General features: G+C 38.0%; 1 protein-coding gene across 1 annotated transcript; it reads left to right on the top strand.

The window, feature by feature from the left end:
- Positions 1-6,348: 6,348 nt before the first annotated feature.
- stx10 (syntaxin 10) lies at positions 6,349-20,636 on the top strand. Its single transcript, XM_028452704.1, has 9 exons — positions 6,349-6,433; positions 6,828-6,903; positions 10,899-10,992; positions 12,680-12,774; positions 15,848-15,910; positions 16,117-16,218; positions 17,536-17,642; positions 18,094-18,188; positions 20,335-20,636. The coding sequence occupies exons 1-9, from the start codon at positions 6,399-6,401 to the stop codon at positions 20,409-20,411; spliced, it is 744 nt and encodes a 247-aa protein (XP_028308505.1). The 5' UTR covers positions 6,349-6,398; the 3' UTR covers positions 20,412-20,636.
- The last annotated feature ends 4,826 nt before the right edge of the window (positions 20,637-25,462 follow it).

Raw genomic sequence — 25,462 nt, 5'->3', positions numbered from 1 at the left:
TGTTGCTACAACCGACATTTTACGTTGTACAACAGTGATGTTTTTAATAAACAGCTGATGGCAGCATCAGTGACTAGTTACTACAAACCTTTTACTATTCAAGTTAAACATATACACATTCAGGCTGTACCACTAACTTTATCTGAACAAGCTCAACAAGAGAATACATTGTTTTGGTTTTTTTAACGTTGTAGGATAAATAAGATGGGCAGTGTATACATGTAATAAAGGGTGATTTCCAGTTAGCTTTGTGACAGAGCTGGTTGGGAAACGGTTTGATCAGTGTTCATGTTTTCCTCCTGCCTGGTTTGGTTTTCTGTGGTTAAGAGACTTCCTCCTACAATCTAAAAACATGAATAATACGTCACAGAACAACCACAGTCACACGTTTATTCCTGTTAACCTAGCATTCATGTTTTTGTAATAATTCCCCCCCCCCCCCCCCCCCCCCCCCCCCCCCAGTTTACGAATGTATAACTAGTTCATATGATAATAATAATACATTTTATTTATAAAGAATTTTACATTTGACAAACAAAAATGACAATAAAAACCAAGAGTACCAAAAAGAGTAAAATCAGACTATGGTTTAAAAGTAAGCAATAGCATTGACTGAATAAAAATGTTTTAAGTTGTTTTTTAAGAGTCTACAGACTGTGGTGCCCTAAGATATTCCGGAAGGGTTTTCCAGAGCCACAGCGCTGTACCCTGAAAGGCCCTGTCACCCATGGTACGGAGATTGGTTTTGGGTGGGCGGAGGCGGTGACTGCTTGTGCTGCAGTCTTCTGGTGGTGGTGTTGGGGGTCAGGAGTTCAGTGAGATATGATGGGGCAGTTTCGTGGAGACATTGGTGGGTAAGGAGACAGATTTTGAGCAGTCCTCTCTACTGGATGGGGAGCCAGTGCAGGGAGCGGAGAATGGGGGTGATGTGCTCATACTTCTGCACCCTCATCAGGACCCTGGCAGTGCTGTTCTGGATGTACTGCAGAACATCTTATGATACAGGCCTGTAGTGTGTAAGAAACAAACAACTGCACAGCAACACAGAGCATTTATTTCCACAAAAAATAGACTTAAATGAGAAAGATGAGAGTCACTGAGTGACTGATTTCTTTCATTCTTATAATTACCACAGACAAGGACAACATGTCAGACTGTTTCCTCCTTTTCACACTGACACAAACCATCAGGATGTTTACCAATTACCTTTAAGTAACTGGCCAGACCACAATATCCTAACCTCAGCCCAGTTCAAACCACATCATCCTTTCTGCTTAGTTTCAACAGAAGCCTGTTCCATTTTACTGACGGTTGCTGAGAATAATACCTGCCCCTTCGCTTTTCATCCCATTCTGTCTCTGGCTTAGTGTTGTTGGAAAACCAGGGCTGCGTTTGATTAGTCCCTCCTATCTCCTTTCCTATCCACTGTTCCTTCTCCCGAGGAAGTGTTTATATGGTGGCCATGATAAAGAGCGTCCACGTTCTCTTTAAGCTCAGCAAAAGAGGCTCAATGCTTCCTTTATAACCTCCTTTAGCCTAGGAAACACTGATGCATCCTTTAGACGTTGCTGACCCACTATTCCTTGTGGCGACAACATTTAAAGGGAAACGTACACCCGAGCGCCCACGGAAACTTGTACTGCTGGTATTTGGTGGATAGAATGAAAATTGCATCTTTGGACTTTTTGATCCAGCACACAGCTTTCAAAGGGATGTGCGTGCTTTTTGATTGTGCTAAATTGGTGGATTGCAGCCAGCTGTGCTGTCCTGCACACAGGACCTGCCACGCCCACGAAGGTGCAGACATACAAATACAAAAGGAAGGGGAAGAGGTGGAGGAAAACAGGAAAGCAGGTTGTACATTGTGACAATGTGTTTATTTTGAATTGAATTTATTGGTGTGATTTTGTTTAAAAATAATTGTACATTTAAACAAACCTTTTATTTTATACAGATGCCTTTGTGGAAAAGTTCCAATTGTGCAGGACTTGTTCTCTTCCTTTTTAAGTTTATACTTGAGATGTTTACTGTATGCAAGGGAACCGTGGAAAGATTTATTACCAAAAATAAACGTGGTTGTGAAATTAACTAGTAACCTTTACTTTGAGTACTATTTAATTGAGCTACTTTTGACTGCTACTTGAGTATTTTATGTATGACTTACTTGTACTTGTACAATTTCAATCAAGTAACAGTATTTCTATACTTGATTAGGATATATCAGTACTCTTTACACCTTTGCCCTTGTGATTCTGCAAGACCAGCATGTAGAGTTACAAAATGTAAAAATAATGATCATTCACACTTTAAAGGCTTGGAAGTCATTTCTATCCTCATTAATAAATGATACACTAGGTCCAAATGTATGGGTGTTTTTTTCTAAAAGTCTCGTTTCATCCGGTTCCGTGAAAGTTCATAAAAATCGGTCAATGATGATTTTTTTTAAAAATTTCAGCAAAAACGAGAGAGAAGATTTTTAAAAATTACTTAAAATTTACTTCCCTGCAGCGCAGCGTGAGCCGTTATACTACCTCGTATCGCTTTGATGGGATGATCTGACGTGTTTGTGACCCAATGCGACAAAACAATGGACTATCATCTTAAATGGACGAGTTCTGTGGTCAGTAGGGGTGAAGATCAGAAGGAATACTCTTAATGATTTACTGCTGCTATTTCTGTGATAAACACACACACTGGAGCAGTGCCTGAAGTAGCATGTGTTCACGTCCACTCATGCATGTGCATTAAGACCCAAAAAACGGCCGGTTTTTAGGAGCGCTCTGAAAATGACTTTTCAGAGGGCTACAACTCCAGAAAACAGGCGAGTTTGGGAAAATAAACCTCAAATACTATGTTTTTGGGGTTCTTAGAACAACTGGAGATGGGTGAAAAATAGCATAATACTGGACCTTTAAAGTAATCTTGCTAACAGACAAACAAACAAATAAATAAATTAAAGTCGATGGAAATATGACCTTGGAATGACTTTTGTTCAAAAATAATTAATGAGCCCATTTGAAAAGGGTGTTTTTTTATTTTTGCTATAATTCACACAGACTTTGTAATGTTATACCTGCAATATCTTTTTTGATCAACTGCAATTAGCGCTTGATAATCCATAATATCTTGATTTCTTACTGCTGTTAGTTATTGCTATGACTCATTATAACCTGCTAATTTTAGAGACTGAGACATACAATCCCTGGTATGTCATCACGTAATCATAGAGCCCAGCAGTATATGCAGATAAAGGAATAGTGACTGTTCTGACCACATATTCAGTATAACAATTGTTGCCAAACCTTTTCTGCTGCGCCCCCCCAGAAGTATGGATAGCACTCAGGGCCCCCCCATCGCGACACAACAAAAAATGGGTAAAAAAAAAAAAGTTTGACCTTTTTTTTTTTTAAATTTTGGACTATTCTTCTTCAAATCTAATGAAAAAAAACAATAAATTTTTTATCATATATTTTATAACTGTAATAAATCTTTGTTTATTTTTTCATGCTTAAGGTTCAGCAAGACCATTCTAATGAGCATGACAAATTCTGAATGTGGTTAAATTTACAAAAATACAATGAAATATCGTGAAAAGAGTTTAAAAGCGATAATAATGGGTCAACCTATATGACATTAGGTTGGAAAAGTACTGGAAACTTAAAAAGGTAAGTGCTGAAAATGTCTTGAATGGGGAAAAAATTTGCGAACAAATGCATTGAAATTTGATGGAGAAGTGGCAGAAATGGGGTCCTGACCCCAAGGTTGAGAACCCCTGATGTAACAAGCTGCAGATGAGACTCGATCTGTCCTTCATCATTGTTCTTGGTTTGAAAAGAAAGCTATGCTATCAGTTCTAAAATGCCATTGGTTTTACCTGAATAAAGAGGAATGAATAGGTATTTATTATTGCACAGTTGGTAAATGTACACACACACAAGGACAGTGTACAAAGTAATAATAACAGCCCGGAAAGCATGTGAGTAACTAGTGAATGAGCACAGTGTTAGTCTGGAGGGGGGTCATGTGTGTGTCATTAGTGACATTTATAACTCCAGCTGTGAGGTTTTACAGCACAGGATGAGAGGAAGTAGAGTAAAGGAGGCGTGGGGCAGGATGAAGGCAGGAAGGAAGAGGCTGAGGATGGAGGATGGCTATTGAGAGAAGAAAAGGAGAGAAATGGGTGGAACAGGATGAAGAGACACACACTTTACCAGAGAGGATTTGCTGAGCATACATATTTCCTCTCTAACGTAATACCCGCTTTTATTCCCTCTGCCCTTTCAGGCAAATCCAGTTCTAATGAAATTTGTAATAAATGTTGAAGGATCCATCAATTGTGTTAATTTCCCTCAATGAAGAGGCTGGTTCATGTCAGAGAGTGAGTGTTATTTAGTAAGCTAGCACTCTTTTTTTTAACCCATCCTGTCTGAGATATTTGAAATTAAAAATTAGATCATAATCCCTCAGCGCCACTAAAATAAGCACCAGTGAAACTTAAAACTAAAGAATTATACAGTGCCATGAAAAAATATTTGCCCCCTTCCTTATTCCTGATTATTTTGCATATTTATCAAACTTAAGCTTCCTATTATCCATTTTTACCCTTGGGGTCAATCTGACCCCAGGGATATTTGCCTCCAAAAAGTGAGTTTTAGAAAACTGTTGAACAAGTTTTGGCATGAGGCACTTTGTTTATTTGTTGAATACATAAATAACTCCTTGACAATGAAACGTTGACCTATTCTCTAGCGCCACAATCAAGCCAAACTTTTACATCAGAATTAATTTATTTTGAATAGTTTTCATCCAAATCTTCTGAAATTTACTGTCAACATTAAGAAACACAAGAGTGTATAAACGCTATTGATTGTGGTGACGATTTCAATTTTCCTGCAGCGCCACCATCAGGTCAAACTTTCAGTTTTAGAGTTAGTGTATCTTGAAAATCTTTCTTCCAAATCTTTTTTTAATTTAGGGTGCACATTCATGATATTTCTGTCTTGTGGGTCCACAGAATATTTCTCCAAAAGTCTTGGGGATCATCAACATTTTTCTTCCCTGATCTGTGACATGTTTTTTTTTGACAGCATTGGTTTTCACCTTGACACTCTCCCATGGATCCACTTCTGCCCACAGTCTTTCTTATGGTTGAGTCCTAGCACTGAACAAAACTGAGGCCAGTGAGGCCAGCAGGTCTTTGGATGTAGTTCTGGAATCATTTGTGACTTCCTGGATAAGTGTTCGTTACACTCTTGGAGTAATGTTGGTTGGTTCACCACTGCTCCCAGTTTTCTCCATTTGTGGATAATAACTCTAAACATGGTTTACTGTAGTCCCAAAGCCTTGGAAATGGCTTTAAAACCTTTTCCAAATTGATAGATTTCAATCACTTTGTTTCTCATTTGTTCTTAAACTTCTTTGGATCCTGTTTCTTTTGTAGCCTTCTTCAATTTGTCCGACAAGTTTTATTGAGGTAATTTCTTGATTCAACTATCATAGCAGTAATGAAGCCTGGCCCTGGGTGTGGCCAGTGAAGCTGTACTCAGATTTCCGAAAAACACAGTTAAGTCATATTTTATTAAGGGAGTGCATCTACTTTTTCACATCACGTCTGATGGGTTTGGTTTTTTCATCCCCCTTAATAAATAGAATCCTCATTTAGAAACTGCATTTTATATTGACTTGGGTTGGCTTTGTGAGATATTAACATTTTTTGGATGATGCAAAACAATCAAATGAGATAAATATGCAAAATAATCAGGAATACATTTTCACAACACTGTATATAGTGTTTTTTTTTTTTTAATTATTAAAACCTAAATGAGTCAGTGAATAGAATTTATTAATTTACTTGTACAGTGGTTCTATAAGGAGAATATATAAAATCAGGTCTCAGCATTATGAAATCCAAAATTTATGACAATATAATACCATTCATCATCCCTTTAATACAGCAAATGTGAAGATAAAACTGTCAAGTTAATGAAGTTATACATGGTTACTGAAAACCCTGATAAAATGTCAATGCCACATAATAAATAAATGTGATAAGGTAAACTTAAATGCTATGTTTTGAATATATGTCCTTCCTTATAACTTCTAAATCCAGATTGACCATAAATACATCAAAGTAAATTGATTTAATCTCGGTTTTATTGTTTACAATCATCATATTAATTATATATTATATTAAGGTTTGTAGTTTTCTTTTAAGAAGTGAAGAGAAACATTCACTAACTGCAGGAATTTAATTCGCCATTTTTTAAAACCAGAAATTGATAGCAAATGTTGCCATGGCAACTTCTTATTAGACAAATACGTAAGTCACTTCCGTTTTTTACTCTTAGACGCGAGGTCGGAGTTGCGCATGCGCGCTGTGTAAGAAGGAAGGAGTAGACATGTCTATAGAAGACCCATTTTTCGTCGTTAAAGGGTAAGAGTTAAGAAAGCTATTTCACATTTATGACTATCTGCGCAAATTCCAATGTGTAAGAAAACGTAATAGTCTTTCACAATGTGAGGGAAAAGTAGCATTGAGCAGCTTAGCAGTGCGGCTACTAGCATACCTGGCTAGCAGCAGCTACGTTCAGTCTGCCTGTGTGTTGATGTTTGTAAAGACACAAATGACGGTCCTGCACCGAATAAACACGGTTATTTGTTCTCCTTTCCGCTGCCCTGCCTCCAAAGCTTTGCTGCCATGCAGTTTGTAAAGTGCTGTGAAGTTTAGGAAGGACTCAGCAGTGGTGTTTGTTGTTGTTTGAGGGTTGAGCAGAAGAGTTTGTCTTGTTTCCTGAGCTGATAGTGAGTGTTATTGTGTGTGTTTCCAGAGAGGTGCAGAAGGCCCTGAGCCGGGCCCGGGGCCTGTTTGATAGATGGGAGGAGCTGCTGCAGGAGGGGACCCAGGTGAGATATTAAGTGATGGTCCTTTGGAAACATTTAACTCAGCATCTCATCTAACAGACATGTCAAACTTATGGCCCGGGGGCCAAATCCGGCCCTTTGGATAGTGTGACCGGACTTTTAAAGGGGACATATCATGCTAAATCCACTTTTTTTTTTAGCCCTTAAATGCATTTTGTTGTATATTTAGAGTGTTTAGAAGTAGAGAAAAGTTCAAATTAGTCTCTTCAGGTGCTCCGTTGATATCTTTATATTCTGTTTTGGTCATATTTTTCAATCTGTTTCGATTTTTCTATTCTCTATTATGTTTTTTGAACAATAACGTCACAGTATTTGCAGCGGAACTGCCAAATTAGGACATCGACTCCAGGCCCAACACTTCGAGCAATCCACCATTTTTATTTCTCGCTTTTATTTTGTAGTCCAAGCTCCAGGATGCCAAAGTTATGAGAGGATAAGTCAAAATGTTTGGTTGTTGGATGTAGTAACCCACACGCTTCATTACATCTCCCAGCATCAGAACCTTTTCAAAGTGCCTGGTTGAGTTTTATTTTTCATGGAAATGTACCCACATCTGTGGGTAAGGTTACTTTTGTGTGCGCGAAGCACTTCAAGGATGACTGCTTCTGCAACCTCTGCCAGTATAAAGAAGGATTTGCTGAAAGACTTTGTCTGATTGAGGGTTCAATTCATTCTATCTTTGGAGACGACGAACAGAACACTTCGGTAAGCTGTAAATAACGCTAAAAAGTGTGATAAGACGTCCCTGTCATTGTTCTGTTAGCATTATCAGTTGCACCATCTTCATATGTTAGCGCTGTGTGCTCGTTTTAGATCCTTGATGATACGCCTACGTGATTTAATTTAAGTCTAAAATTTTCATTAGTCATTTCATTTTGCCGTTTTTGTCTCTGAAAAGACTGTATTAAAATGCATTTTGTGACGTTAGCTTGGTGCTAGCGTTAGCTCGGCGCTAGCTCGGCACTAGCGTTAGCTCGGTGCTTGTGTTATCTCACTTGTTAGGGTTCTGCAGGTTCATCATCTTCATTTTCATCTTCCTCCGCCGGGTCAGACTCTGGCTCAAACATGTAAGGCTGGATGGACAAGTCTTCTGTTGTTGACATTTTGTAAATAACGTGTGAATAAACATTTTCTGCGCAGCTACATAATCGTATCTCTTCTATCAAACTACAAAAATGGCCGAACAGGGTGGAGTTGAACCTAGCATCACCTCTGCAACCTGGAGAGGGGGCGGGGTATGAAGTGTCTCATTTGCATTTAAAGAGACAGCACCAAAACGAGTTGCTCTCAGAAGCACATCAGAAAAAGGGTAGAGAAGGGGCCTGTGGAGCTATAATAATGAGGAATTCAGACCCAAGCATTGCAGTTCCGCTTTATATAGACCAGAACTGTATGATTTATATGTAAAAAGGAAGGATTTAAAAGCATGATATGTCTCCTTTAAATCTTAAATCAGAGACAGTAATTTTCCCAAAAATGACTGATTGATTTTTTTTTTCTGAATTCAATGTATTTAGATTTTCTAAAGACACTATTTGCTGCATATGCACATAAATTACATTTATTTTTTTTTCTTGGCTATGGCTATTGATACGGAAACATAGGAATAGTCTGCCAGTCTATTCACACGCAGCGCGCCTCATTTGCCAGTTTAGGTCACGTGATAGGTGCACTACGTGACTTAAAGTTCTGTCAGTTGTATTTTAGCTCATTTATTTTTAGCTACCCCGCTAACCCTTTTACTTTAATCTAACCCAGGAAATACCCTAAAATGTTAATTTTTTTGTATATGTTATTTTAAAGGTGGAATTTGCCATCTTAAATATGTTAAAATGAAAAAAATATATATGAAAAAAGGGGGATTCGAACCCTCGGCAGTGGAAGCAAGAATCCTTGAGTCAGGCACCTTAGACCACTCGGCCATCCTGGCACGGAGAAAAAACACAGGCACATTACACGTATCCATGGTCCTTCCTTTTATTTTTCCTTTTGGATAAAATGTATGATTGCAACAGCTGTACCAAATTTAAAGTATCCATCAGTCAAAAAAAAAGCAATATTTTAAGTTAACATAAAATTGTTTTTAAAAATGAAAACACTTGTTTTTCTTTTTGGCATGTTGAAGGAGAAAGCATCTGACGTTTAATTAATAAACGGAACAAAACGGGACTGAGCTTATGAAAAACTAGGACGAATCATTGGTTTGGGGGAAATCGACCGGGACACGGGACGTAACTCTGAAAACCTGGACTGTGCCGGGTAAATCAGGACGTCTGGTCAACCTACCTTTGGAGCATCCATAGGAGAAAGTAAAAAATGACAGAAAACATGAATCATTGTGTAAATGAAACTCAACTATATTTGCAGGGGCTCACAGTTTTTCCCGGTGTTTATATCACATGATTTCAGTCATTTTTTATGTTAATTCTTACAAAATCCTTCAATTTTCCTCAAATGATGACATAATATTTCCCTTAATTAAATGGAAATTGGTCACAAAATCTAGGAATTTTAAAGTGAAGATGGCACTGCTACCTGTCACTTATTGCTTGGATATTTTCAGTTTCTCACATATTTAGTATCATCAATACATAGAAATGCGAACTAGGGCACGATACTGTTGAAGTTACTAATTTTCCTGCATAAATCTGTGGCCCACTTGAGATCAAACTGCTACGTATTTAGCGCCTGAGCACAAATGAGTTTGACGCTCTAAGAATACCAAACAATGTGGATTATACTGTATGCAAATCAAGAAAATCTCAAACTCAATCAAAATGGCTGATTACTTGAAATACTATTTATTTTTTTTAATTATTAGTGGGATGATATTTCACATTTGATTGAAATCCAATGTTTTAACAACTACACAACATTTATCTCATGTATCTGAAACTGAGGATGAATACTGTATATGGGATATTAGAATCGTCACGTTGCCTCACACTTCACTGTTTGACACGTGCTACATTTAATCCATTTTTGGAATTAGATATGAGATATTTATAGACAACTAAGTTCTGCAAAGTTTTCTAAATCAAAGTAATTTACACCTAAAAAATGAAGATGAGAAATGAAAAGTGTTAATGAGATGTCACAGTGGTATTGTGAGCTGATTATAAAATCAAAACACAACAAAATAAAAAAAAAAAAATGCAGATTTTCTTCCCTCTTCTCCTGCTATAGGAGAATAAATCAAAACTGGCCTTTAGTAGTAGAATCATTGGATGAGTCAGGTTTTTAAAATAGATTATGTGATGTCTGTTGTAGTTTGGCCTAACATTACAAGAGTCAGGTGTAGCCTGAGTAAAAACATGCTGACAAATCATCAGAGATGGCAAAAGTACTCAAATACTCAGTACTCAAGTAAAAGTATCGATACTTGAATAAAAATTAACTCTGGTAAAAGTATTGAAGTTTCTCTCTTACTTGAGTAAAAGTAAAAAGTACATGCTGCTTATGTAAAAAGAAATGTCTGTACTCTAATGAAACAGGGTTTTAAAGCAGCAAATTCTATATCTTTTATTTTTTAAGAACTTGTGGAAATACATTTTTTGTCCTGTTAGTGAAGTTTTTCACTAAATGGACAAATCTATCAACTTTTTCTTGTGTTTTTGGAGAGTTTTCTGATGTTTTAGAAACTTTGACAGGAAAGCTCGTCTCACTCTGTGATTACTCTCCACTAAAAATGTGGCTAAATGCACATATCCAAATATTCTATAGTATACATGTCTTGTTGCTGCTTACAGACACTGGTTGTAATGCCCCCAGTAGTCAATGATTGCTTTGTAATTTGTTGCCTTTACACATAAAACTCAAAGCATTTTACACCAAGTATTGGATTTTTAAATGTGGAAACTGTCAAAGTTACACACAAGAGTTTTAATTAAATTAAATGCAATCATAACCGCGTTTCTTTAGTTAGCGTTAGCTTCATACAGCATGTACAGTAAATAAAAGCTGCATGTGTTTCTCAGGTTAGTCGAGATGAGCTGGAATGGAGCACAAACGAACTGAGGAACTGCCTGCGAGCCATAGACTGGGACCTGGAGGACCTCAGTGAAACCATCAGTATCCTGAAGCTACTACAAGCTCCCTGTTCACATCTGTCACAACGCATTTCCACTGGATGCGTAACTGCTCTGTAACGTCTCCGCTGTGTAACTGCTGCGTAATCCGCTGTTCGTCAATCAGAGTTGGGGTCACCTATAATTGTAATTGTGCAATTGATAATTAAATATCATTATTGCATAATTATAATTGTAATTGTATTCCTAAAAATCTGTTGCTGTCGTAATCATAATTCAATTGTCTTTGTAATTGTAATTGCCATGAAAATTCTATGAAAATTGTCAATTATAATTGAACTCAGGCTCAGATGCCCACACCAAAAATATTAATACCAATGTTTTCATTGATTAGGAAGCCTAACAAGGAAACCAATAGATGTGAAATAAATTGGACGATAGGTATTAGTTTTTAGTGTATTTTACAGCTGATTTAGGACCTGTTAGCATAAGAGATGCTAACAGAAAGCTAACACAAGAGGAAGACTAACTTTTATTACGTTATTTATTTCTGGCTTAGTAATTGTCATTAATTGTAAATGAACTTTAGCAATTGAAAATATAATTGTAATTGACTTTCTGATGATAAAAAAATATTGGAATGGTAATTGGAAAAAATGCTGGTCACTGTAATCGTAATTGAACATTGGTAATTGAAAACGTAATTGTAACTGAAGAATGTAATTAACCCCAACCCTCGACCTAAGCCTGGTTAGTTAGTGCTAAGCTCATTACACACCACCATTGACCTGGTTAGTTGTTAAAGTGCTAATATTATTGCACATAGCCCTATTGTACATGGTTAGCATTAATTGATGTGTTTATAGTTAAAGTGATAATGTTATAACACATTGTTAGCATTACTAGATATGTTTAAGCATATTATTATTGCACAAAGAGAAAGAAAAAAACTAAAAATGGACTCAGTCCTGCCCTTGTAGATCTTCCGCTTTTCTGGAGATTATTGTGATCCAACCATGGATAAGGTCAATATTTATGTGTGAAATATGATCCACTGTCGCCCTGTCCAGGGTGTAGCCCCGCCTCGTGCCTGAAGAAACCTGGAGATAGACACTAGCAGACCGCCACCACCCTGAAAAGGAGCAAACGGGTTGGAAAATGGATGCAAATACGATCCGGCTTTGAAAATGAACCAGATGTTTTATTCTGTCTGTGCACTACTTCCTGTCCCACACAAGCTGATCTTTGCTGAACGTATGCGTGGTTGCTCCGGCGTCAGAAAAAGGTCTACGTATCTGTTGTAGGACTCCAGACTGGCTGAGTCGTTACGCAGCAGTGACGAACCACTTACGCATGCAGTGGAAATTGACACATTTACTAGAATGGAAACGTATCAGCTTCATTGCTGTTACGCAGACAGGTGGAAATTGGGGGTTAGTCTGTTAATGTTGTGAAAACTCCCCCATGTTTCTCCTAATCAAATTTATTCAACACATGTATGATTTAAGTCAGCGTTCTACATCATGTTTGGATGAAAAGTGCTTTAAAAACTAACAATAAGGCTTTTTTTTAAATTACACAATAGGGAAGTTAAAACATCAACACAGGTCTAGCAAGTTATAACGGATACAGCTAGCAATAGGTAGCTAATGTTCATCATTGATTGACTGTTTGATTTAGCATCATGTAGCATCTGTCCATGTTCCTGTTGCTTTCTTTGACTGACTGAGGCATCGTGGAGTCAAACCCTGGAAAGTTCAAATTAGGAGACAGTGAACTTCAGGAGAGGAGAGACTTTGTGGAGCGAACCAGGAAATCTGTGCAGGTAAGACTACGAGCGCTGCTGACGGTCACACACACACGTTCTTCTGTGTGAAAAAACAATCAATTTGGCGATATATCGAAATATTTCACAGCGCGACTATTGTAACAATCCAAAAAATGTCCAAACCAAATTTTTTTAGTCATGTTTTTTTTAACGAAAAAACCATCTAATTGCGCCAACATGCATAGCACATAAATCACACCCATAGTAATACTCCTATTGTTTGATGGAAAATAATGAAAAGTCAAAGATAACTCTGCCCTCCCTCTTACAACCTGCACCTTAATCTATTGCAGGTTATTTACAACATTAAAATGTTGTAAATATATAAACGTAACCATAAAACATAACACACACTGAGACACTGTTGGGTTTGACACCTGCTGTATTGAATTGAATGAGTTTTGTTTGTGGTTCTCATGTTGTCAATGGAAACATTATGCTGCCTTCAGGCTCTACAGTTTATCTGAAGCTTAGTGGCTCGTTCCAAAAAAGAAGCTTCCCAGGGAATACACATTAACCGCGTTTAAACCAGTGGTTCTTAAATTTTTTTTGAGCATATCCTACTTTAAAAGAAGGTGAACTTTCAAGCCCCAAATAATTGTGACAAATAACATATTTTCAAATTTATTGAACTATCAGGGAACAATTAACAGCATCTTTCGTAATAAATCAAAAACTAGATTAAACTAATCACCTGCATGGAAACAAATAATAAAAATGCAGGCAATAATGAAATCTTGTTTGTAATTTGTGCCAAAAAGCTTAAGAAAACAGAAAAGGAACTTAATTTTTTAAGTCAACTATTGAAAGTTTGTTTATTGTTCCGTGAATCAATATTTTTACACTTTAATTCCAGGTTACATTTTGTTCCCTGTTGCATATCTAATGTAGTCTAATATTTGAATACTCTTTTAAAGGGGCAGTATTATGAAAAAATCACTTTATAATAAATGGGCTTGATTTTATATAGCGCTTTATCACCACACTGCAGCAGTCTCAAAGCGCTTTACATATCAGCTCATTCACCCAATCACCCTCACATTCACACACCAGTGGGACAGGACTGCCATGCAAGGCGCTAGTCGACCACTGGGAGCCACTTAGGGTACAGTGTCTTGCCCAAGGACACTTCCCATAAAATATAGAATAGAATTCAAGATTCTTCTTCTCACTTATAAAGCCCTAAATGGACAGGCACCAGTCTATCTCAAGGAGCTTGTAGTGCCATACAATCCCCCCAGAACACTACGCTCTCAAAATGCTGGACTACTCGTTGTTCCATTCATCTCTAAAAGTAGTATAGGAGGAAGAGCTTTCAGTTATCAGGCCCCACTTCTCTGGAACCATCTACCAACCACGGTTCGGGGGGCAGACACCCTCTCTACCTTTAAGGTTAGGCTCAAAACATTCCTCTTTGATAAAGCTTTTAGTTAGGAACCAGCTCATAGCTCATAATTAAGATGCAATAGGCATAGACTGCCGGGGGGGGGTCTGGCATGCTCGGTTGGAGAGAGGTTGGAGAGGGCGTTAAGAGAGAGGTCATTTAGGTTAGAGAGGGACCGGAGAGGGTCCCATTACTCTTTCAAACACTCCCTCTATGTCTGCTTCTTCCCATGTGTGTTTGCTCCTGTACTCCTTCTGGCTTTTGTCTTGCAGGTCCGTGGGATCCTCAGTGTGGAGTTACAGAGACTCAGCGGCTCTGTCTCCACCCTTTCCTCTGCACACACCCAACACAGCATAACGTGGATGGCTGTTCATCATAGGAATGGGATCCACACAAGGTTCCTGCTGCTTAACAGAAGGTTTTCCTTGCCGCCATGATGAATTCATGTTGGGTGTGGGATACATATGTATGTGTATATACGTATATATGCATATGTGTGTATCCACAAAATGAAGAGTCCGTCCCTAAGACTGCTCTACTGTAAAGTGCCTTGAGATACCATTGGTTATGATTTGGCGCTATACAAATAAAGATTGATTGATTGATTGATTGATTGATTCGACACATAGTCAGGTACTGGGATCGAGCCCCCAACCTCTCGATCAGAAGACGACCCACTACCACCTGAGCCACGGTCGCCCCGCATAATAGTTATGCTATAAGTGATATACATTCCTTTAGCCTCATTCAGAGGGCCAAAGTTAAAAAGTTCTGTTTCCTCCCTCCCTTGTTATTCCACATTTTGTAAAAAATCAGCTCCAAACGGACGAGTTGGAATTTTCTCGCGTAGCGGAAACTCCTCCTACCCTATAAGAGCTTCTCCCTCACAAACTACCTCAGAGGTTAAAACAAACAATGCGGTTTAATATAGAATATACATTATACTTTATTGTCATATATGTAAAGCTACATACACAAAATGTGTTCTGTGCATTTAACCCCTTCCTGAGGAGCAGTGGGCAGCCACGGTGTAGCACCCAGGGAGCAGTTTCACTTTTAGTATCCGTTACATTGCCTCGTATCATCTTTGACATAATCTGACGTGTTTGTGACCTAATGCGACGCAGCGGTTGGACAAAACACATGATTATCACCTTAAATACACTATTCCTGTAGTTAGTAGAGATGATGAGGAGGAGAAAGTGACTGAGCAGCTTAACGCTCTGGTGAGTGTTTGAAGCAGCTGCTGCGATAAACACACACCCTGAAGAAGCGCTGAGACGGTCTCATTATCACAATAGCATCTTAAATAGCCATGTGTTTTACTCTAATGTGCAACAGTGTGTCGATAGCAAAAGAAAATCACTTTGGTGATCACTGATCTGCTTCACTAGAGCGGGGCATGAAATAAGCATCTACGGACACACCCACTCATGCATATGTATGAAGGCCCCAAATAATGCAGACAAGTCAGATACGAAAGCTAAAGTTATGCATGTGTTGTGTGTGTTTGTTTTTGTAATCACACACACCCTTTGGCTTTATTTTGTAACCTACAGCAGACTGAATGCTGAGAACTGATGAGTCACCGAACAAAACAAGACGATGTCATGGATAGTCTCACAGAGTCTGTCTTTAGTAATGAACCGGTTTGCTTGTTTGTTTGTTTGTTTGTTTGTTTTGTAGGAGATGAAGGAGCAGCTGTCCAGACCTTCTGCTGTGGCTCAGGCAGAGAAGAAGAACAGAGAGGTCTGCACTCATCCACACCAACCTTTAGTTAACGTGACTATTATTGGATGTTGTTTGTTTGTGTTGCTCAGACACTCCAGCATTTCATATTAATTACATGAAGAAAAAAAAAAGATTAACACATTTTTTCAACATGAACACACACGAGTTCCTATGACAACGTAACAAACACTGTTTAAAGTGTGTGTGCGTGTGTGTGTGTTTAGGCTCTGCTGGTGTCCACAGGCCAGGACCGGTCAACAGGACTAGAGGCTCATCTGGTATCTGCAAACTCTAGATACATTGAAGAGCAGCAGGAGCAGCAACAGGTAGAGACTGAATGACAGCGCTCAGAGTGGATCATCATTGGTTTGAATAAAAAGATAGTGATGATAAAACTACGATGAGGACATCTTTCCTGTTAGACAGAAGCCTGACACTCTCGTAACATGTCCATGTGATAAAATGATAAAGAGCAAAGGGTTAAACTCTGCTAATATTCTGCTACTGTAGAGTAGGGGTCTCATCAACTACCTCTACCATGGACAGCTCTTCACGATCTACTGTATTGGGGATTATAACTAAATGTTCTGATTTTAGTATTTAAACTATTATAGTTATTAATTATTTATATAATGTTAAAATACAATAATAAAATTGAAGCAGTAACACAAAAACTGAGTTAGATTAAAATATATCATGTTGTTTTATGCATTATAATTCTTGAGGACAATACATTTGCACTTTTGACAATATATCTGATGTCTGCAGTCATTTTTAAGTGCATTGAAAAAAAGAATCAAAAATCAAATTGAAATTTGAATTTTTCCTCTAAAAAATCTGAGAGTTTTTTTTTTTTTTAAGGCAAATTCACCCAGCCCTAAGCGCAATTATACTTTATCAAAACTTTAGAAATATCACTTTTATTTTGCCAAAATCTGTAATGGAAACCCAGCTAGTGACCGTCAGTGAGCGCCTTTGGGCTGGAGGAGGTTCTTCTTCTACTGATTATTAGAGGTTGTAAATGAACAGATTAGTGCGCTAGCGCCCCCTTCAAATTGAGGTCAGAAACTGAATTGTTAGGTTTTATTTCTGTTATACGTTACTGTGCCTTTCTCATTCATTTATGAAGTCTTACGGCCCACGAGCGTGATCGACACAAAATGCCTCCTGTTATAGAGCATGTACTGACAGCGCTGCGTAATGTAGGGACGTTATCACAGCAGGTGTCTGAGGGAAAAATAAAACACTACCGTCAGTTTATTGTAAACTTTTTGGCTCTGGATTGAATTATTTCTGCTTTTCTTGAGCAGTTTTATAATTTTGTCCTTATTGAAAACGTAAAGATCGTTACTCATTTGAAAACATGCTCATTATTGTAGTCCATGTCACCCTTTGTCATGTTGAAGCTAATTGCCAAAGCATGCTTTAAATAGTGCATGTATTAAATATCTAACATTGGTTTGTCCATCACACAAAGTGACAAAAAAATACAAAAAACAAATATGAGAAAAAGATACAAAAAAAGGCCCAAATTGACTCCAAAAAGCCATTGTTGTTTCCTGTTAATGCTCAGGTTGATCATTATTGTAAATGCTGACATAACAACCACCTCTGTAATTAAAATGTTCCTTTCTGTGCTGTAGCTGATCATGCAGGAGCAGGATGAGCAGCTAGAGTTGGTATCAGGAAGTATCCGAGTACTCAAAGACATGTCGGGTCGGATTGGAGATGAGCTCGATGATCAGGCTGTGTGAGTGACTTTCTCTGATTTTTATCATCTATATAAAATTTATATTAGTAGGCGTTAAACTAAACCTTTGAGGTTTTTACAGTGTTTTTCTCATTTTAGCTGATTAAATAAATATCAGTTATTATAAACTCTCAAATTGAAATCAATTGTCTTTACTTCAAAACATTGTTTGACATGAAGCTAGAAGTGAGAAATTAATCCTTTAGATCTAGTCTAAAAGTTCTCAACAGGAAACAGACAGGAAGTAGTTTCTCTACCAAAGTGTGAAAAATAATTTGAAGGAAAAGAAACTGTTAATAACAAGTGACATCTTTGACAAATATCTCCTAAAGCTGAGCATCAGCCTCCATTACATCCCATCATACATTAATAAGTGCAGAGGAGCAGCGTGCAGTGCTAGCTAGGAGTGCTGTTAGCTTGATTAGTGACGTGTGTGTTGATCCTTCCTCAGCATGTTGGAGGACTTTGGGGAGGAGATGGAGCAGACGTCGTCGCGCATGGACTCGGTTCTAAAGAAGCTGGAGAAAGTGTCTCACATGACCAGCAGTAAGTGTTCACTGATGATTCACTAATGATTGTGACCTCCTCAACCAACACTGTCCAATAAGACTCTGTGATACATGTGATTAGTTGGTTTGATCAACAGGGACGACATCCTACCAAACAAGCTAAATAGAATTAATAGTCTACTACTGTTGTTAATTTTAGACCTTTATACAATTCTAATGATTTATGAAAACAGGAAGTGATATGGAAGTCAAGTGTGATTACATGGCGGGAGTTTAAAACAGTGGTTCCCACTCTTTGTTGGACCGTGACCCCAATATAATATCACTCATTTCTAGTGACCCTATTTTTCTAGAATTAGTTTTTGATCATGTTTGTTATCCTGTGTTACAAACACAGAGTAGTCAGGGTTAGTGACAAGTCATCTCAGATCTTTTGATATTACATTTTATTTGAATGAGATTTACATAATTAATAATAATGTAAAAAAGAAAAGTGAGAGAAATTGAAAGTATGGAATACAGTTCTTTATATTGTGTGTTGTTTTAGTTTAAGAATATTAGTACAGTGCCTGACGGAAGTATGTATTCATATAGTGGGAGGAGCTTAAGTAGAATTATCAATTATGGCCAAATGAGTATGTGTTTGAAGGTTGGATGTACAAAGGTGTGTACATACTCTGTACTGTTATAAAGGGGTTTATTTGTGGGTGCAAAATAAAATAGTGTGTGATTTCTCTGGTTTAATTCTTTGAGACATGTGGATGATAAATGTGTTTGTTGTTTTTTGCTCATTTATATATTTTTTTGGTTGGTGTTTTCTGTAATGTATGGTTTTTTTTTTAGTCATTTTGTGTATTTTTTATATAAATATTTAGTTTTGTGTATTTTGAGTCCTTTTCATATTTTTGTTGTTGTTTGGTGTATTTTTCTGAGTGCGGCTGCTCAGACGGCCCTCACCCCTCTCTGGTGTCCGTCCGGTGTGACCAGAGTTGATTTCAAAATAAAATGAAAATAAACGTTTAGAAACGTCATCACCAAATAAGGAACAGTCAAAAAGTATGTTTCCTCAAAAGAGAAGTCCACAGGAGCTCAAAACTTGTGAAAAACTATCTTCCGCGCTCTCACTCGTGTGTCTGCTTGGCTGTGTGCTCAGCCATTGGCTCTGGCTGCACACGTGACTCTAGGTCGCCACTGTGATTGGCTCTGGCACACACAGGAGCAAAACTGCAGTGAAATAGATATAGATGGTGCGCTAGGTTTCACTTCTGGGTGAACATGAATGTGTCGTCCGAGCGAAATAAATTTAAAATAAAGGTTTTACTCCAAAATAACGGATGCACAAACTTAGGGTGTTTGGAAGCCGTTGACAAAGTTTCAGGTGGAACAGATACCATGTTGAGGAGGTATTAGCTCAACATGCACACTCACACAGACATTATAGATGGATTTTTAAAAAAAAATTTCCAATAATTTTTCTGTTTTCAATTAGTAATTAATTTTTTTTATCAATTACTAAATATTTCAGATGACCCCATTTAACTTCCCGGCGACCCCAAGGTTGAAAAACACTGGTTTCTAATGTTTGTTAGCAGCAACGTTGGACCCTCACACACCCGTTTAACATGGAAATGTGTGATATGAAATCTTTAATTACCATCACGCTGTGTGGTTGGAGGCTATGACGTGTCACCAGATAGAATGATCACCAGTTGTACCAATACACCATCATCTAAACCTGTCTTTGTTCTGCACCAGAGGATTTATAGATTTAAACACAGTCACAATAATCTGAAGCACTTGTTGATCACATTAGAAACACACTGAATAACATGATCACTAGATGAACCGTAACACGTAGTGAGACATTTTAAACTAGACTTTTGGCAGAATTGCACATAATCGTCCGTCATTTTTTCTTTGACGTTCATTCACCAGTGAAAAATAGGGAATAAATGTGTGATATTGTCATTAAAACATGAATGTGAGGCACGTCTGCGTCATGTCGAGTCTGATTTAATATTTTAAAAAAAACAAACGTGTCAGATTGATTTTTCTGTTTCAGAGCATGAACTACGTTTTTTCTGTTTGTCTTTCGCGATCATGGAAAACTGGAGGCCTCGGATCACTTCTGCGATCATTTCCTACAGTACACGATAATAAAGTGCCCCTCCCCCTCCCTGCAGGTCGCAGACAGTGGTGTGCCATCGGCGTGCTGGTGCTCATCCTGATGGTGGTGCTCATCCTCTTCTTCGCTCTCTGACAACGACCTTGACCTTCGACTCTCGATCAAACGCTCAGCAATGGACGAATGAAGTGATTCTAGGAAGCTCCGCCTCCTTTTCGTCCCCCCATCACTTCCATCCAATGACCTTTGTGGGAAGGTGGGGGATGGGAGGGGATCGGTCACAGAGACAGTACAGGTGGTTTTATTTTTTAACTGTAAACGTCTGTCAGTCGTGGAAGTCGGTACGTTATTGGGGGGGGGGGGGGGTTTTATGACTTTTAAACACAGGAAACAGACAAACTGAAAGGGGGGGGGACAGGGGGAGGAGTTATACAATGTTGCCTTAAATGTATTTTTCTACTTCTTTGAACTGTGCAGTATGTTCATGTGCCTACAGCCAATGAGCACAGCCCGTCTGGGAAGGGGGAGGTCCTTTTTGCCCTGATGTGTGTGAGTGCAGAAGGAAGCCCCGCCCACAATGATCACTACCATTGTTATACATTATTAATTATTATACCTCCTCCATTCACATGGCACCCCCCCATTGGCCAGCAGCCACTTCCTGTTCCACATGGAAGAGGAAGCTGAGGCTCTTAGTGGATGGTTGCTGGGCAGGAAGTCTGACACACACACACAGCCACACAGCCCAGTCTCAGGCTGGGGGCGCCTCCTACTGGACACACGTTTTCTTTCTTTGAGTGGAGCTCCTAAAGCAGACTGTGAGAAAAATAAAAAGCTTTAAGAATCAACTTAACATTAAATATTTATTAATCCAAACGGAATTATTTGATATCTGACAAGTCTTTATATCCACATTTAACAATCATTTATTATTTTTGTTTATCTGTGGGACTCAGTGTGAGTTTCTCATTCCTTAATGCTTCACTGGGTAGTTTGACTAAAAGCTTTAAGTGAAAACTGTTGTTCCATGTCCTGTAGTTTTTCTGTTTGAACATTATTCTGCTGTATTATCACGTCTGTATGGATAACACATCAATACTCAACACCTAAAAGGCTTCTTGTTTTGTTTCTGTTTGCTAATCAAATGAAGCCAAAAATATCAACAGTTAAATGCTGCCTTTTAGTGTTTGGGCTGCTTCAGTGCAGGAAAAAGGTCTATTTTGCACTGTGGAAAAATATTAATCTGTATTGAACTAATAAAGAAAGTGAACTAAAGTCTGATTGGTTGTGTATTATGACTCAGAGCGCACCACATGGACAGCCATTATTAATAATGTGAGAATCATTAAACACGGGACATGATATTAAACTGTCCTTTGTGCTAAAGATAATTGTCACATGATATTTACCATTAGAGTGATGTGGGATCTGTGTCTCAGATATGGGAAGGGTGTAAATTTGGGGACGCATCATCAAAGGCACAAAAAATTATTTTTTTAAATCACCCAAAATCAGAGGTAAGGCTAAAATAGGAAACATTTTTAAAAATTAAAAAAAAAAACTGAGTTAAGACCATCATCAGACCCTATAAACTACTGCAAATATAATGCAAATACTAAAAATGGGCTAAGAATGCAGTAAGGCACAAAAAATGACCTAAAATCGGACATAAGGCACATTTTTCAAATAGTTAAAGAAATGAAAATTGAGTTAAGACCATCATTAGACCCTAATACTTAAAATGGGCTCAGAATGCAGTAAAGCACAAAAAAAGTGTAAAATCACCCAACATCGGAGGTAAGGCTGAAATAAGGAAAACATTTCAAAAAACAAAAATTGAGTTAAGATCATCATTAGATCCTAAAAACTACTGCAAATATAATGCTCATACTTAAAATGGGCTAAGAATGCAGTAAGGCACAAAAAAATCCAGCATTAAAAAAAATTTGTCATGATGACGACACCACTTGTTATTGATGAGAAGCAAACAGTCATTCTGACCAATCTTATAAAATATAAGATAAATATTGAAACACATTTTTTTTGTGGTAATATAGATTAAACTGTATCTCTTTCTTTCGGGAATGTACTTACACACACTTTAGATTGACCTTAATAATCTTTCAAAGTTGATTTGAACATGCACTGTTTGGTTTGTTGGTAAGTGAGAGATTAAACAGACAAAATATTTGTAATTAACCTTCTCTTAATTATAGCCAACTTTCATATTCACTGTATCAAATTTGCTTAACCAGCGATTAAATGTTATTTGTTGTATTTTTCATTTTATTTTTTTACTCTAAGATATTTACGGTAACTGTCTTTCATCCTGAACATTTCTGTACTTTTGTATACCCACAGTGGGTATTTTGGTCTCATCTGACCACACTGTTGTGTTCAAGACCTCACTATCGGAGACCAGAATGCACCGAGACCGAGTCAAGACCAAGACCATAAATAAAATTATGATAAGGTTCGACAGTTTAATAACATTTTCTCTTTAGTTTTAGTTTCTTTTTGATACATTTGATGGAGAAAAAAGGTGCTTGCAAAAAATTAACTAAAATATTAAAACTACTACTGCAACTGATAAATTCACAATTATTCTACATATTTGAAAACAATATTTTTACGTCAGCTGAATGTACAGCAAGTGTTTAAACATGGCTGGTCACCTACACACCACAGAGTGTTTCCTCTTTGCTGTGCTTTTACAAACGTATTATTTGTGGTTCGTGAAACCAAATTTCACAACCAACAAGTTAGTGGACATGTTTAGCTCCGCCTCTCTCCTGCTTGTGTGTGTGCGTCACACGTCAGTCACATTAAGGAAGGTTAACGGATTGTTTTATCTCGTTCTTCTCCTCGTTATTATCACTTTATAAAAAAGTTTAAAAATACAGGAATTAGTGCTGGTCTCGAACGAGTCCGAGACAAGACCGAGTCAAAATGCTTCCGAGTCCGAGACGAGACCGAGACCTTTAAAATTTGGTCTCAAGACCAAGACCGGTCTCCGACTACAACACGTGACATTCTTCCAATCCTGACAAACTTTAGACCGGCCTGGACATGTGCTGCCTTAAACAGGGGGACCTTTCGGGCCCCTAACGACGTAGTGTATTACTAAGAGGAACCTGTGGTCCCAGCTCTCTTCACCAGTTCCCCCTGTATAATTCTGGGCTGATTCTTCACCGTTCACAAGGTGAGATCTTACGTGGAGCCCCAGGACGAGGGAGATTGTCTATTGTAGACTGGCTCATCCTTGTGCAGGTCTACAATTTTGTCCCTAGTGTCCTTAGACAGCTCCTTGGTGGATGTTAGAGTCTGAGGCTGTGTCCGTATATTCCCTCCTATCTCCTTTCCTATCCACTTTTCCTTAAATAAAACATAACGTGGCTAAAGATTTCTTCAAGGCATATTATTGCATTGGTAACTTAGAAGATCTCTGTTACTTATGAGTTTCTGTGAGCGCTCTTCCCTTTAAATGATGTAGCTCCAAGGAATTGTGTGTCAGCATTATCTCATCTCCTTTGGTAAAGGATGCATCAGTGTTTCCTAGGCTAAAGGAGATAAAAAAGGATGCATTAAGCCTCTTTTCCTGAGCTTCATGAGAACTTCCAGGGGTGAAGGAACAGTGCATAGGAAAGGAGATAGGAGGGACTGTTTGAAGGTGTGTACAGGTGTATTTTATACAGATAATGGCTGTGTCCGAATAGTCCCTCCTATCTCCTTTCCTATCCACTGTTCTTTAACCCCTGGAAGTGTTTAAGTGGTGGCCATGATAAAAGAGCGTTTGAATTTTCTTTAAGCTGAGGAAAGGACACGCAGCTGTCGGATTATTACGTCACCTAGTGGAAGTGTGTCTGATTGTCAAAACAAACGTGATCACCTTTTCCTTACTCATCTCCTAACACCCTTCCTTAACCCCGTGATGTCATCCACAAGGTTGTGGAAAAGTGGATAGGAAAGGAGAAAAAGAGGGAATATTCGGACAAAGCCATTGAATTCAAACAGGTGCCATTAACACAGGTAACGAGTGGAGGATAAAAGAGCTTCTTAAAGAAACAGTAACAGGTCTGTGAGAGACAGAATTCTTGTTTGTTTATAGGTGCCAGATATTTATTTTATGTAATAATTTACAAATACATTTTTAAAAACATTTAATGAGATTTCCTGGATTTTTTAAAATTCACATTCTGTCTCTCACAGTTGAAGTGAACCTATGATGAAAATTACAGACCGCATCTTTTTAAGTGGGACAACTTGCACAATCAGAAGCTGCCAAATACAGTTTTTTGTTCCACTGGAGTTTGTTAATAAAGAGAAAAATCACAGCATGAGTTGAAATGAACTGATTATGGTGGAAAATAAAAAAAACAACTCCAAGTTTTGTTACAAACCTTTTTTTATTAAGATCTTTAGATTTTTTTCCTGCTCATTTTTATTCAGTCTGGTTTCTTTTTTACAGTAGTTAATGTGCAATCATCTTATTACTGGGTCACAGTTAGGAATTCACAAAGTCGTTGGCACTTTGAACACATGAGGAGAACACGAGTGTGTACACGGGGCGGGATGGGAGCGCTGGGTCTTTATGGGGAATGGGTGGGGCTGTGGGTGGGGCTGTGGGAGGTGGTTCTCACTCTGATGTCAGTAGATGCTACTGCACACATTTTTATTTATTTTTTTTTTCACTCTCAACCCTTTGTTTTACATCCAAACGCTGTTATTTCATGTTCTCTGCGTTACGAAGAATAAAGAATACCTCATGCTGCGAGTGCACATCTAACAATCAAACTCTGATAGTGCTTCTATGTCGTAATGTACAGTTTATATATTTATATATTTATACTGGGAAAAGGAAAAAAAAGACTGTTTTCACCCAACAACACCAGAGACAAGGTAGAGAAGGATTAATAATAATTAAAAAAGACTCACTCTTGGTTGCTATATGATGATAAGTAGGTGTTTCTGAGGTAAGACTGTGTGGAGTTAGTGTCTGTTTGTGTTCAAAACCCTGCACTGAGACTGAGGTTGCCAGCTTGGTTCCTGAAAAACAAGCCAGAAAAAGTAGTACCTGCTTAATAACAGCAGCCACAGCAAGTGTGGATCATTAAGATGTGATAACAGCAGGTGTGTTCATTAAGGTCTGCTATGGCTGAGAGCTCCCGAGGTAAACTGGTACTTTT

This window comes from Gouania willdenowi, chromosome 1 (assembly GCF_900634775.1).
Source record: "Gouania willdenowi chromosome 1, fGouWil2.1, whole genome shotgun sequence".
NCBI lineage: Eukaryota > Metazoa > Chordata > Actinopteri > Blenniiformes > Gobiesocidae > Gouania > Gouania willdenowi.
This window is presented reverse-complemented; position numbering and strand designations above follow the sequence as displayed.

Excerpts from the sequence above, each read along its gene's own strand:
- stx10 (XM_028452704.1), top strand. The coding sequence starts at position 6,399 with ATGTCTATAGAAGACCCATTTTTCGTCGTTAAAGG. Across the intron at positions 15,911-16,116 it reads CAGAGAAGAAGAACAGAGAG|GCTCTGCTGGTGTCCACAGG; the intron begins GTCTGCACTCAT and ends GTGTGTGTTTAG. Across the intron at positions 18,189-20,334 it reads AGTGTCTCACATGACCAGCA|GTCGCAGACAGTGGTGTGCC; the intron begins GTAAGTGTTCAC and ends CCCTCCCTGCAG.